We start from the raw sequence: 11,974 nt of genomic DNA, 5'->3' as shown, positions 1-11,974 counted from the left end.
AAAATCACCGCTAAAAAAACGCAAGTTTGGGAATTCCTCCGGAGTTCAGACGTCGACATGACGGTTGTTCACAGACACAAAATGGTAAGTTAAGTTTCCTGGTAACGTTAGCTAACATTTGCATGTGTTCGGGGCCCCGGTCAGTATTTACTATACGTTAGCGTTATATAAAGTACATGAACTTTAGCAACCATGATTACACACCAACATGTGTGCTGTGTACTGTTTGTGTTTCAGAGCATTCACGCTTTGCAAAATCGCCGCCGCAGACCGTCTGGTGGGCGATGTCCGACCGGTGAGATCTCTGGTTCTGACCTACTGGGCTTCGTATAATCTTTATGAGAGTCACGGAGAGGCTTATGACAACGACTGGGATGCATCTGGGACAGCAGAGCCGGGGGGGACACTGTCACAGGGTGCAGAGGAAGAAGACCGAGATGTGCGGGAGGGTTTAATGCGCTACTTGAAAAGCTAAATAAAAACTTTTCAATTTGTCTTTTTTTTTTTTTTTAATAACAGTGTGCAATATTGGAAACAACATAAAGCCCCTAATAGCCCTTAATATTGAACAGTTGAAAAGTGAGAATAGTGCAGAGAGTAGATAATCTGTCGGTGTCTGGCTAGATTTTTTTTAAATGTCCCGTTTGTTCTAGACACACTCTCCGCACTCTTGTTTGCTATAAACGCAGTGATCCGACCAACCAGCAGTCTGCAGGTTTCTACGTCACCTTTTGGGATCGCCTCGGCTCGCTTGGAACCTCGACTGAGGTAGTACTAAAAAAAGTACCTGGTAGCAGGTCCCAGGGACTTTTTTTCGTAATGGAAAACCAAAAAAGGCGAGTAGAGTCGAGGCGAGTCGAGTAGATACCACGCAGTGGAAAACCGCCATATGACTCCAGAGATGGTACTCGCTCCAAGGTCTTACTTGCTTTCCGACACACTCCCATAGGCGGCGCCAGGGAGGGGCTTGGGGGTGCTGTAGCTACCCCTAAGATTCCCCCTTAGCACCCCCAAGAAATTGCTGTGGTTTATTTAGAAAAAAGGGGGATTCTAAATTCCAGAGCAACCTCACTGAAACGTCGAGCAACCCCATAGAACCAGCAAAAGAAAATCTCTGGTGCCACCAGTGCACATTCCCCACGCACACACACTTGCCGGCCCTGCTATTCTCTTTAAGAGATCAACGCGCATAGAGGTTGACTCCTTGACGCAGCGGGCCCGGGTCTGACTCCAACCTCCATCCCTTTGCTGCATGTCATTCCCCCCCTCTTTCTGCCCTTTCATGTCTTCAGCCGTCCTGTCAAAATAAAGGCCGAAAATGCCCCAAAAATGAATAAATAAGAGATTGACGCACACATCAACGCACAAGTATAAACTTCAGGCCAATTGTGTAGTCTACGATGAAAGATCTGCGTGGAGCTACCGTAAAACCATAAATCCCGCTTAAGGTTTAAACACTGAACCCTCACTGACTTTACTGAGAGGCTGTAATGGCTCCAAATGGTAAAAATGGGAAGCACTTTGCGGCAACATAGCACGTTATCTTGATTGACGCCAAGACAAGTTATGTATAATTGTTGGTTTGGGACTTTTTATTATTTTACTTGTTATACCGATTTGAGATTTAAATGTCTTTCAAGCTTTTTCCACAGTGACTGTAGCATTAAGCAGAATTAAAAGAAAAGCTTAATAAATAAATTAAGTGTGCTTGCATTGCTCTGATTTCATGTTTTTTTTTCAATGTAGCATCTAAAATCCTTAATGTTAATGTAGTGTAGTAGTAATACTTTTGGGCTTCCCCGGCAACATCACAACACTATCAATTGTGGGTAATTCCCCTTTAGGCGAAGTCTGCAGAGATGCGGGCTTACGGAAAGGGTGCATAAAGGGTTCATAATGTCTGCAAGAAAGCCATCGTGCACTTGACGATTTGACAATGGGACAGCTCTAAACCCTCACAGATTTAGCAGGAACGCACCTCAACGTCTGCGAGTCTGAGTGTAAATGTTGAGATTGGGCCATCCTCAGCATTCAGACTAGAGAACAGAAAGGCACTCAGGTTTCTGTCTCTGGAGCTGCTGATGGTTGTTTTCCATTAAGCATAACATGTTACTTTAAGATTCTTTCTGCTGTAAAACTGTAGAGTAAACCTAATGTTCCACAATAACACATATCAGTTAAATGATCAAGTACTGCACATCACAGCACAGTGCATTATAAACCCAAATAAATACAAAGCTTAGGGAGCATTGTGGTCAGGATCTTCATTGATTGACGTCAGCCTGTCAGTGATGAACAAAGTGTGTGCGCTTTAGACAGAAAACTAAATTGTGACTTTGCACTGTAGTTATGAGGTATTTTGGCCTTGGTGATTAACACCAACCATTTGGTTACATACAGGGTAGCACTGTTTCATTACAAATAACAACAACACTACTTTAAAGCTAAATATTTTTGGCTTTTTAGTCTTTTGGTACAAAAATAAAATAACTTGAGCTGAGCATAATAGAAGGGCTAACCAGATATCAATGCTAACAGTTTCAATCAACGTACAGTGAAGAGCACAGTACAAGCACAGAGATGACATAACACTGGTTTCCTTAATTCACACTTCTACATCAGTTCTGTTTTTGATAAGACATAAAGAGAACTGTAATGCTGTTTGTATTCAGTGTGAATTTACTAACAACATTTTCCAGTTGAAGTTCTTTTTCTGACATGTTTTTCACTCCTGTATAACTTTTTACACGTCTGTGTGTGTGAATGAATGCGCTCCTACAATTAGAAATCCAAATTGCATATAGGGGAACTGGATTTCTGAAACACATCCCTGGATTTCTGCAGTGCATACAAATGTCTTTCGGTCAGAGACAAGTTGATCAGAATATTTACCTTCAGAGCTCAAACTCCCTTGTCTTGCACTTTAGATTAAAGCATCAGAAAAAAACATCAGCACTTTGATGTCTGTTTGGCTACAGACATTTTGGTTGCAGTGTGTGTGCATGTCTGTGTTTGTGTGTGAGGCAGCATGAGTGATGTGTGCATTGATTGTTACAAGCATAATGTGTTGTTGGTCATTTATGTTTCCTGTGTATTTTTCATTGATTTGCTTTGTGTATTAATTTTGTAGCGTATTTGGCAACATGTCTGTCTGTGTGCACACATTCATCGAATCCAGATTGGAATTTTAAAATGGTCTTGGTCCTTAGTTAGCAGGCCCTGGGTCTGCCAATGGCATAGTGTGCAACACCTCATCCAGAAGCTGCAGAGCGCGGTGCAAGTGGACCTCCACCCAGCAGGGCGTGTGTTTGATGCTCTGCCGGGGGTAGTCGGGCCCCCAACCCTTCACAAAACTGAGCCGCAGGATGCACAGACGCCTCAGGTCATCCACACCAATCCCAGCTGCTGCAGACAGACCTGCCAGTGAACACCAGAGAGAAATCAGAAATTATATCTGATGGTGCTCCCTAGGGTTGGGTATTGTTTTTGTCGGTGCTAAGACGGTACTTTTAAAACGGTGCCTCAACGATGCCTGAACCGAAATATATACAATATATTTATAATGTCTATAATATAAAATATAAAAAAGAAGCACAAAAGGACAGATGGCGACATTAAAGTACGGCTTGTAAAGTAGGGCAAGCACCAGATGGTAAAAGGGTATTTTACAATAACTTAAAATACACCACAAGGCTGGCGAGTTTTAAGTAAACGGTGTTGTTTTTGACCCACCAACATTTTCGTTCTTATTCGGTCTCGTTACCACCGTTTACGTTGAAACCGGTTCCCTGTTGGTACCCAACCCTAGTGCTCACTGCTCTATCACAGTGGCATTCACAATGAAGTCTGAGAGAACGGGAAAAAACAACTGGAATTAAATGCAACAGATGACTCAGATTTGTCAAACAGTCTAGTAGAAATTTTGCATTTCAAATTGCCATCTACCGTGTATTGTTAATGTTGAATGAATGTGAAACCATCAACAACACTTACTAACTGCAGGTGCAATGCCTCCGACGCTGCCCGGACCTGGAATATTTCCTGCCACAGCAGCTGCCTGTGCAGCAGCTGCAGCCTGAGCGGTCGCTGCCTGCTGCTGCATCTGTCTGTGGCACTGCCGCAGGTCAAACACCTGGGTGATATACAAGCAGTTTAGATTACAACATAAATTACATCTGAAGAAGCATGGCACCATTCATTCTTTAATAACACTTTCCAACAGTTTATTCAGGTCCCCATTTGCAGCTACCAATGGCTCATTTTAAATTAGTTTTTGCCATGCCACCTATTTCATTGCTGCTTACTGGTGTGTGAACAAAATAACAAAATAGTTAAATAGTTTAAAAATAGAGAATATATGTGTGTGCATGTCACAAAATGTGACTTCTGCGTGTGGACTGACCTTGATGTAGGCTCCAGGATAGATTTTGTGCACAGCATCACCTGGTGCTCGGCCTGCCTCTCTGTCGAGGTAGTAGCTCTGTACAAACACAGCGTGGTCGCTCATACAGCGCATCCACACATCACCCTCCCCACGACACTCCAGCTGCACACCCTTCCCTATGTGCAACCTGGACACACAGGAAAAAAACATCAGGACAAAGACACGTGGAACTTCCTCTCATTTATTATTAAAAAAAAAAAAATTATATGTAGCATTCCCCCCGATTTGACAGATGACAGCGTAAAGGCAGATTGGATGTAGGGGGAGAGAGGGGTATGACTAGGGTTGGGTATCGTTTGGATTTTTAAGATTCCAATGCTGAACCGGTACTTTTAAAATGATTCTGATTCCTAAACCGATTCTGGAAAAACTGAAAAAGTACATCAAAGAAATTTAAAATTGCTTTACAAGCACTAATATCAGTCTGGCACTGGCTTTAAAACATAAGGGGAAAAGGATTATCAGTGTGTTTTTAACGCTTTTGATTATAAACTCATTTCAGATTTAAATCTGAAAAAAACCATTCGGCATACTACATAATATTTTACGGCTCTCTAATGACCGATAAAGAATTTTTAGGAGAGCCATGAAATATTAATTGAACACTTACTAGGCATTATCCAAACATAATCTGATTCAAACTCTATTCAAACTTTATTTTAGCAAGCTGGCATACATGAAGGGAGAGGCGGTACGTGGGGAGAAAATTAAGAAACGTACCAAATGCATGCTCTTGGGGGGAACTGATTGGGTCTCTGTAAGTTATAGAGTGGTCTAGACATACTCTATATGTAAAGCGTCCAAATTAGAGCCACAGTCGTGCTCATAAGTTTACATGCCCATGCTTAAGTTGACTAAAAAGAGGAATAAAAAAATCATAATTAAAAAATGAGGTAAAATCCAACCTTTAAGAACACCAATTTTCTTTGTGAATGAATAATGTATTGTAAATAAATAAATGTTCTTCCTTAAAATACAGTGGGCATAAGTATACACACCCCTATTTTAAATTCCCATAGGGCAGGCAGATTTTTTTTTAAAGGCCGGTTATTTCATGGATCAGGATACTATGCATCCTGCATTCTATGCATTTATTTACAATACATTATTCATTCACAAAGAAAATTGGTGTCCTTAAAAGTTGGATTTTACCTCATTTTTTAATTAAGGCATTAAGATCAATTTCCAAAAGATGATTTTTTTATTCCTCTTTTTAGTCAACTTAAGCATGGGCATGTAAACTTATGAGCACCACTGTATGTTACCTCAACAGCTGCAGAAATAGTTTGCCGTTACGTGACATTTCATGGAAGGGTACCACACAAAAGATTACAGTAACAATTAATTTCATTAAACATAACCAAATTACATGACTTTTCCAAAGCGTTCAAGCTTTCAACGAAATGGCTACTTTAAATCTATTTAAGAGACACACCTGGCTCTCTCACTTGCATCTGTGCGGTGGACGTTACTCAGCTGGCCCAGGCAAAAGCGATCGCCACCTGACGGGTCAACATAGCCATCCACGGTTACTACAGGGCAGCTGGAGGGAACCTTGAACATCTCACCCACCTGAACGTCCATTTCAAAGTAGGAGATAGAGCACCAAAACTCTGGTCCTGCATTGAAAACAGAGCAAGCAGTGTGTGACTAAACCGTGATTTTCTTTCCACCTTTATGCCCGGATGTGACACATTCCACCCCAAACACATGCAGTGTATTTATCACCCAAGATACTGTGGATACATGTCTAAAATGTCATTCTTAAATACACATTCATCATAAATCTTACAACCTACAGTGCACAAGCTCTACCTTTCCCATTTTTCCAGTCTTTCTGTATTAACTGTCAACGTAGACAAACCATGATGTAAACAGTGATAACATATATGATACACAAGAGTTCCTACTTACTGAGCACTGTGCAGCAATACGTCTAATAACAGCAGTAAGCAAAAGTTATATGCCAGTTTAAAAATACATTATGGAATCAGTGGCAACATGTTCACAGTACATCCATTGTGGTGTGTAATCCTTGCCTACCTGGATGGTTGGACACAGAAGGAGGGAAAGAAGTTGAGCCATGATGCTGGGACCCTGAAAGCAGAGGGATAAGTGCATTAATTATGAAAAAGTCTGACTTTGGAAACTCCTCATGATAATATCAAACTAGAATTACTGCTTTGCGTTTGCATGCCTCAGCCAACCAGTCAAGATGGAGTTTGCATCCATGTCCGTACAGACTCATATAATATACATGCAGTGAAGACTTTGAAGGAATTCAATTAAATAAATGATAAAATAAATAATAAAGGATACATTAATAAGGATTCATTAAAAGTATTTAGTGTATTGTTTAGAAAAACGTGGACACTACCTAAACACCTTCAACCCAACAGCACAAAAGAGCCATACAATCGCCACAGTTTCAAGATTAGTGTCACCAATTTATTAGTTTTGCATCGCCAGACCTCAACAGTGCTGTGTGGCGGAAGGTCTGGCTACATCACACATACAGTCCTGGAGAGAAGAATAAAATGGTTTGGGTTGTTTGAATTTCTTTAAACCAATCACAATTGTCTTGGGCAGCGCTAATCTCCGGTCGCAAAGACAGTGGCTATGCAAAAGGGTAGGAACTTGTTTTGTTGGAACATTTATTTAATTTCAATATTAAATGAGGTTAACTGTTCACACACTACAGTAACGGGAGTTTTTTAAATTAGCTGGATATGTGGTTAAACGTAACTTGCCCTTACCAGTGTGTACCTTATCGTTGTGTGTATTCTGTCCATAGCAAATCCCCACCAATGCGTCTCAAAACGTTTCAGTTAGAGAGTAAATGCCATAAACATTTTCTTTGTAAATCTCTTTGTTGCTCACTTCACTTGCTCTTGCCATTTTCAGCCTGTAGCTTGCTAGCTCTGAGGTTCTGGTTGCTGTTTCTTGAAACAGCCGGGGTTTATTAGGCAACACAGAGAAAGCGGAAGGTGGGGGACATCTGGCTCTGGTAAATAAACCGTGGTCAATCCAGACTTCCAATTCAGTATCAGACCAAAATATCATAATTAGCGTAAATTATGACTCTAGAGTGTACTCTGGAACTACTCTATTTGAAAAGAGTCTAAACCCTTGTGTTGTCCTCCCGGGTCAAAAACAGACAAATATTTGACATTTTTGTCCCTTTTTCAGTTTTTCAAACTAATATTACTGTACTTTTTGGAATTCATGGTCAACAACCCTCATTTATATAGAATTATACTTAATATTTGAGTTAAAAAAGTAAAAATTATGAATTATTTTGACTAATAGTTAAGATCAGAGGAACGCACAGATAAGTTTAGTCAGGAATGAAAGTGATCAATTGTATTTGCAAAGAGCGTTGTATGGAATCCAATCCATTTTTTGTGGTAATTTGGTTAAAAGGAAACCCATATTTCAGATATAGACATTTTTTAAAGGGGTCAAATTTGACCCGAGGACAACAGGAGGGTTAAGATAACTCGTTATACTATTAAAAAAAAAATGAATTGAATTGAAAGTAACCTTGACCTTTGACCGCCAAAATTTCATCTGTTCATCCTTGAGTCCAAGTGGAAGTTTGTGCCAAACTTGAAGAAATTCCCTTAAGAAGATTCTGAGCTATCACATTTATAAGAATGGTACAGAAGGACAATCCGAAAACATAATACCTTTGGCCACACCTATCACTGGTGCAAAGGCATGAAAAGACAGCACAGCACATGAAATTATATGAATCACCAGATCGTTCTCTTACACCACATCTGTATCTTATAATTATTAGTGAGGCTGAAATAACTTAACCTGACACTCCAGATGGCTTTTTACACACTGAGAAGCCCTGGTTACTGTTGGTACCACGTCTCTGTTTGATAAATAGTGTTGAGACTTTGTCCTCTGAATTAATATTTTTGACCAAATCATTTCCTGGGACAAAAATAGAAATATAGAATATACCTATGTATACCAAAGCAATCCCACATTTCTACAGCCAATGTACAGTAAACAGGATCAAGGTTATTTGACGATAACATAGTGAGATACATTTTCTACAAATGAATAACATCACAGCTACAATATAAAAACACTTAATAAGAGCAGTGTGATTCTGGGGATGTCACAGAATAAAAGTGAACATCATGGGGAACTATTTGGTTTTGAAGGATATCTTACAGTGGTGGTTTGGGTGATGGAGGGGAGGTTGTTGGTGACCACGGCCGTTCTGCTGGGGTCCAATGGGAGTGTAGGAGGCTGTGCTGCTGCCTGTCCAAACTGCTGAATTACAGGGAAGTAAAGAATGATCAGTGTGACCATGTTCAGTGTCCATCAACGTGCAGTGCAACAATTCAATGTTCCTTAATTCCTCAATATATTGTTGATCATTCTCTTACTACACGCAAAGAAACCCTACTACATCTGCTTAATGTGTTATTAACCACCTAGCCAAATCCCTGGCTCCGTACAGAGTGGGTGATTTAACCAACACTGATGCTTTGCGCTCTTTTGTTAGTAGTATCGTAGCTTTTATACATAGGGGAGGGGTTTTGTTAATGATGCCCGTACTCATCAAACCATGTTTTCAGGCTGCACAAAGAATCCTGGGCAGAGAAACTGTGATGAAAATGGTTTAACTCCCCAATTCAGTCTATAGTTTGCCTGCTTTTCACCTGATTTTAACAAGCATTTTCTAACATGTATAAGAAATCACTGATTTAGCTTCATGCATACTCTAACACTGATTATAATCTGCAGATGCTTCCACTTAAAACTAATGAACCTGTTGTAGGAGATGGGGAATGGTATTTCTGTCATATTGGAGTTGTCCCTAGGTGGCAGTCGTGGTTCAGCTGGGGGAATGGGGTGGTGAGTGGCACAGGGCTGTTCTGTTTTAAGAGTAAGAGACGAGCCGTGCTCGTGTAATTCTTATACAAGTGTTTAGTAAAACCCAGATAAAGCTACCTCCTGTCCACCTTTCCTTTACTAATACCAAGGATATTACACCTGTGAGCTCTTGCTGGTGGAAGAAAGGGAATATCCTCTGGACTCCAAATCACCTTGTTTATGTCTCTCCTACAACTTGACACATTTACAGTATTCAGTTACTAAAAACTTTGATGTTGCTGATATTTATTTCTTAAGTTAATATCTATCATTTTTATATTTATTATTATCTGTTACTTGGTAATTGATAAAGTTTTCCATCCCCTGGAAAACAAAAAAAGTCTGAGAGCTTATAGGAAGTGCCTCAGAAATGTCAAAGCAGCTTAATACTCATCATTCATAGAGGAGTAGAAGAAGCATTGACAGCGAGTCATAGCTCTATTGAGCATGTAGTCCTCTAACGCTTCTTCTCCCTTTTCCAAAAAATATCCTTTTTTTGGCATATAAGGCCATTATATAATAGAACAGCTGAAGACATGAAAGGGGAGAGCTGGAATGACATGCAGCAAAGGGCCGCAGAGACTGAGCCTCTGTACATGGGGCATACGTTCAACCAGGTAAGCTACCCAGGCACTCCATCTAGAGCTTCTTTAATAATAATAACTATTTGAGATAAAATTCATCACATCTTGCCCTCAAACGGTTCCAGTTTATCTTTAAACACAGAAATGCTAGAAACAGCTGTAAGACCTTAGATATAGAATGCTTTTCCGCAACCTCCACCAATTAATGCTAAAGATTTTTTCAACTAAGCCATCTACCTGTCTCTTAGACCCCTTCCCAACTATGCTACTTGAAGATGCTTTACCATTGCTTAATACTTCTTTACTAGATATGATTAAATATGTCTTAAGTAAGTTATGTACCAGTGTCATTTAAAGTAGCTGTGATAAAACCTCTCCTTAAAATCCCCACTCTTGAGTCAAAGGTCTTAGCCAACCATAGACCTATATCTAATCTCTCCATTCGCTCCAAGATCCTTGAGAAGGTTGTCACTAATCAGTTGTGTGACTTTCTACATAATAGTTTATTTGAGGACTTTTGGTCAAAATTTAGAGAGCATCATAGCACAGAGACGACACCGGTAAAAAAAAAAATTACAAATTACCTTCTAAATGTGCTGTTCTAGTTGAGCTGTGGCGTCAAGCAGAGCTTTCGCCATAACCTATGTAAATGACCTGAGGTTTTTACTTGTGTGTGCATTGATCTCTCTAAAAGAATAGCATGACCGGCATGTGTGTGTGCGGGGGGAGTGTGTGGTAGAGTGAGAGAGAGACTGATGGCAAATAGCATTGGAGCGAGTACTGACTTTACAGTCATAGTGAGAGAAACAGTGTCTCCCCTGTGCTTACTGACAGCAGGAAGGGTTAACCCTCTCCTTGATTTAATGTTGTTTATGGAGAAGGAGAACCAGGAAATGGGTAGGGGGAAATGCAATGCTACCAAGCCACGGCCGAGCGATGTGCGTTGCAACAATGCGTAGTTAAATTTTTTCAGAGGTGAACGTCAGGCTATGGCGTAGGGTTCAGTGTAGTCTTGTATTAAGTACTTTTTAGGGGTGGCAGTAGCTCAGTCCATAGGGAGTTGGGTTGGGAACCGGAGGGTCACTGGTTCAAATCCCCGTATGGACCCAAAAAGTTGGGAGCGTGGATTGGTGGCTGGAGAGATGCCAGTTCACCTCCTGGGCACTGCTAGGTGCCCTTGAGCAAGGCGCCGTACCCCCCCAACCGCTCAGGGCGCTGGTTCAGCTGGCAGCCCACTCACTCTGACATCTCTCCATGTATAGTGCATGTATAGGTCCTGAGCATGTGTGTGTATTTCACGCCTGTGTGTAGTGTAGACAGAGTGTAGTGCAGTAATTTCCCCATTGGGGATTAATAAACAAATTATTATTATCTTATCTTAAACGATCAATCAAATGCACGTTAAAGACATGGTGTTCCACAAGGCGTGGTGCTTGGACCTAATCTATTTAGCTTGCATATGCTGCCTCTAGGCAATATTATTGAGAAGAACTTTATTAACTTGTACTGTTATGCAGATGATACCAAATTATTATTATCGATCAAGTCAGAAGAAACCAATCACTTAGTTCAACTTCAAGCATGCACCAAGGACATAAAATCCTGGATGACCTACAATTTCATAAAGCTAAACTCAGACAAAACTTATTATAAACTTATTGTACTCAGCGCCAAGCACCTCCAAAGCTCATTATCTAAAGATATGACCAGCTCTTAGTTATGCTGCTTTGGTTTAGACTGCCGACAGACGTTCTATGACACAGTGAGCTCCTCTCTCCTTCTCTCTCTACTTCTGTGTGCAGTCATGTCCCATTAATGTGTGTTACTAACTTAGCCTCTTCCCCGAAGTCCTTGTGCTTTTTTTACCTCACAGATGTCCTTGGATTGTGGTGCACCTGGATTGAGTTTGCAGCTGCTGCCGTGGTCCTGCTTGACGCCCTGCACTACTACTACTATTATTATTACTAGTCATAGTTCATCATGCCAACTGCTATAATCATTATAAATCATATTCTGTATATTTGTATGTGTATGTGTGTATGTGTGT

At 40.6% G+C, this 11,974-nt stretch overlaps 1 protein-coding gene across 5 annotated transcripts in view; it reads right to left on the bottom strand.

Annotated features, from left to right (window-relative positions):
• Window positions 1–1,781: 1,781 nt before the first annotated feature.
• Window positions 1,782–11,974, bottom strand: part of smad10a (SMAD family member 10a) — a 39,038-nt gene continuing 28,845 nt past the window's right edge. For 4 of the 5 annotated variants that reach the window (XM_032536289.1, XM_032536291.1, XM_032536290.1 and 1 more), the window contains 6 exons: window positions 8,636–8,737; window positions 6,488–6,541; window positions 5,880–6,063; window positions 4,403–4,571; window positions 3,994–4,132; window positions 1,782–3,417 (listed from right to left, as the gene is read on the bottom strand). In XM_032536289.1, coding sequence (XP_032392180.1) covers window positions 3,206–3,417; window positions 3,994–4,132; window positions 4,403–4,571; window positions 5,880–6,063; window positions 6,488–6,541; window positions 8,636–8,737 — 860 coding nt within the window. In that variant the 3' untranslated portion in view covers window positions 1,782–3,205. The remainder of the gene's footprint in view (window positions 3,418–3,993; window positions 4,133–4,402; window positions 4,572–5,879; window positions 6,064–6,487; window positions 6,542–8,635; window positions 8,738–11,974) is intronic. The other variant, XM_032536292.1, reaches the window with a different exon arrangement.

This window comes from Etheostoma spectabile, chromosome 14 (genome assembly GCF_008692095.1).
Source record: "Etheostoma spectabile isolate EspeVRDwgs_2016 chromosome 14, UIUC_Espe_1.0, whole genome shotgun sequence".
Classification (NCBI taxonomy): domain Eukaryota; kingdom Metazoa; phylum Chordata; class Actinopteri; order Perciformes; family Percidae; genus Etheostoma; species Etheostoma spectabile.
Note: the sequence above shows the minus strand (reverse complement) of the source record. Positions and strands in the feature narration are given on the sequence as shown.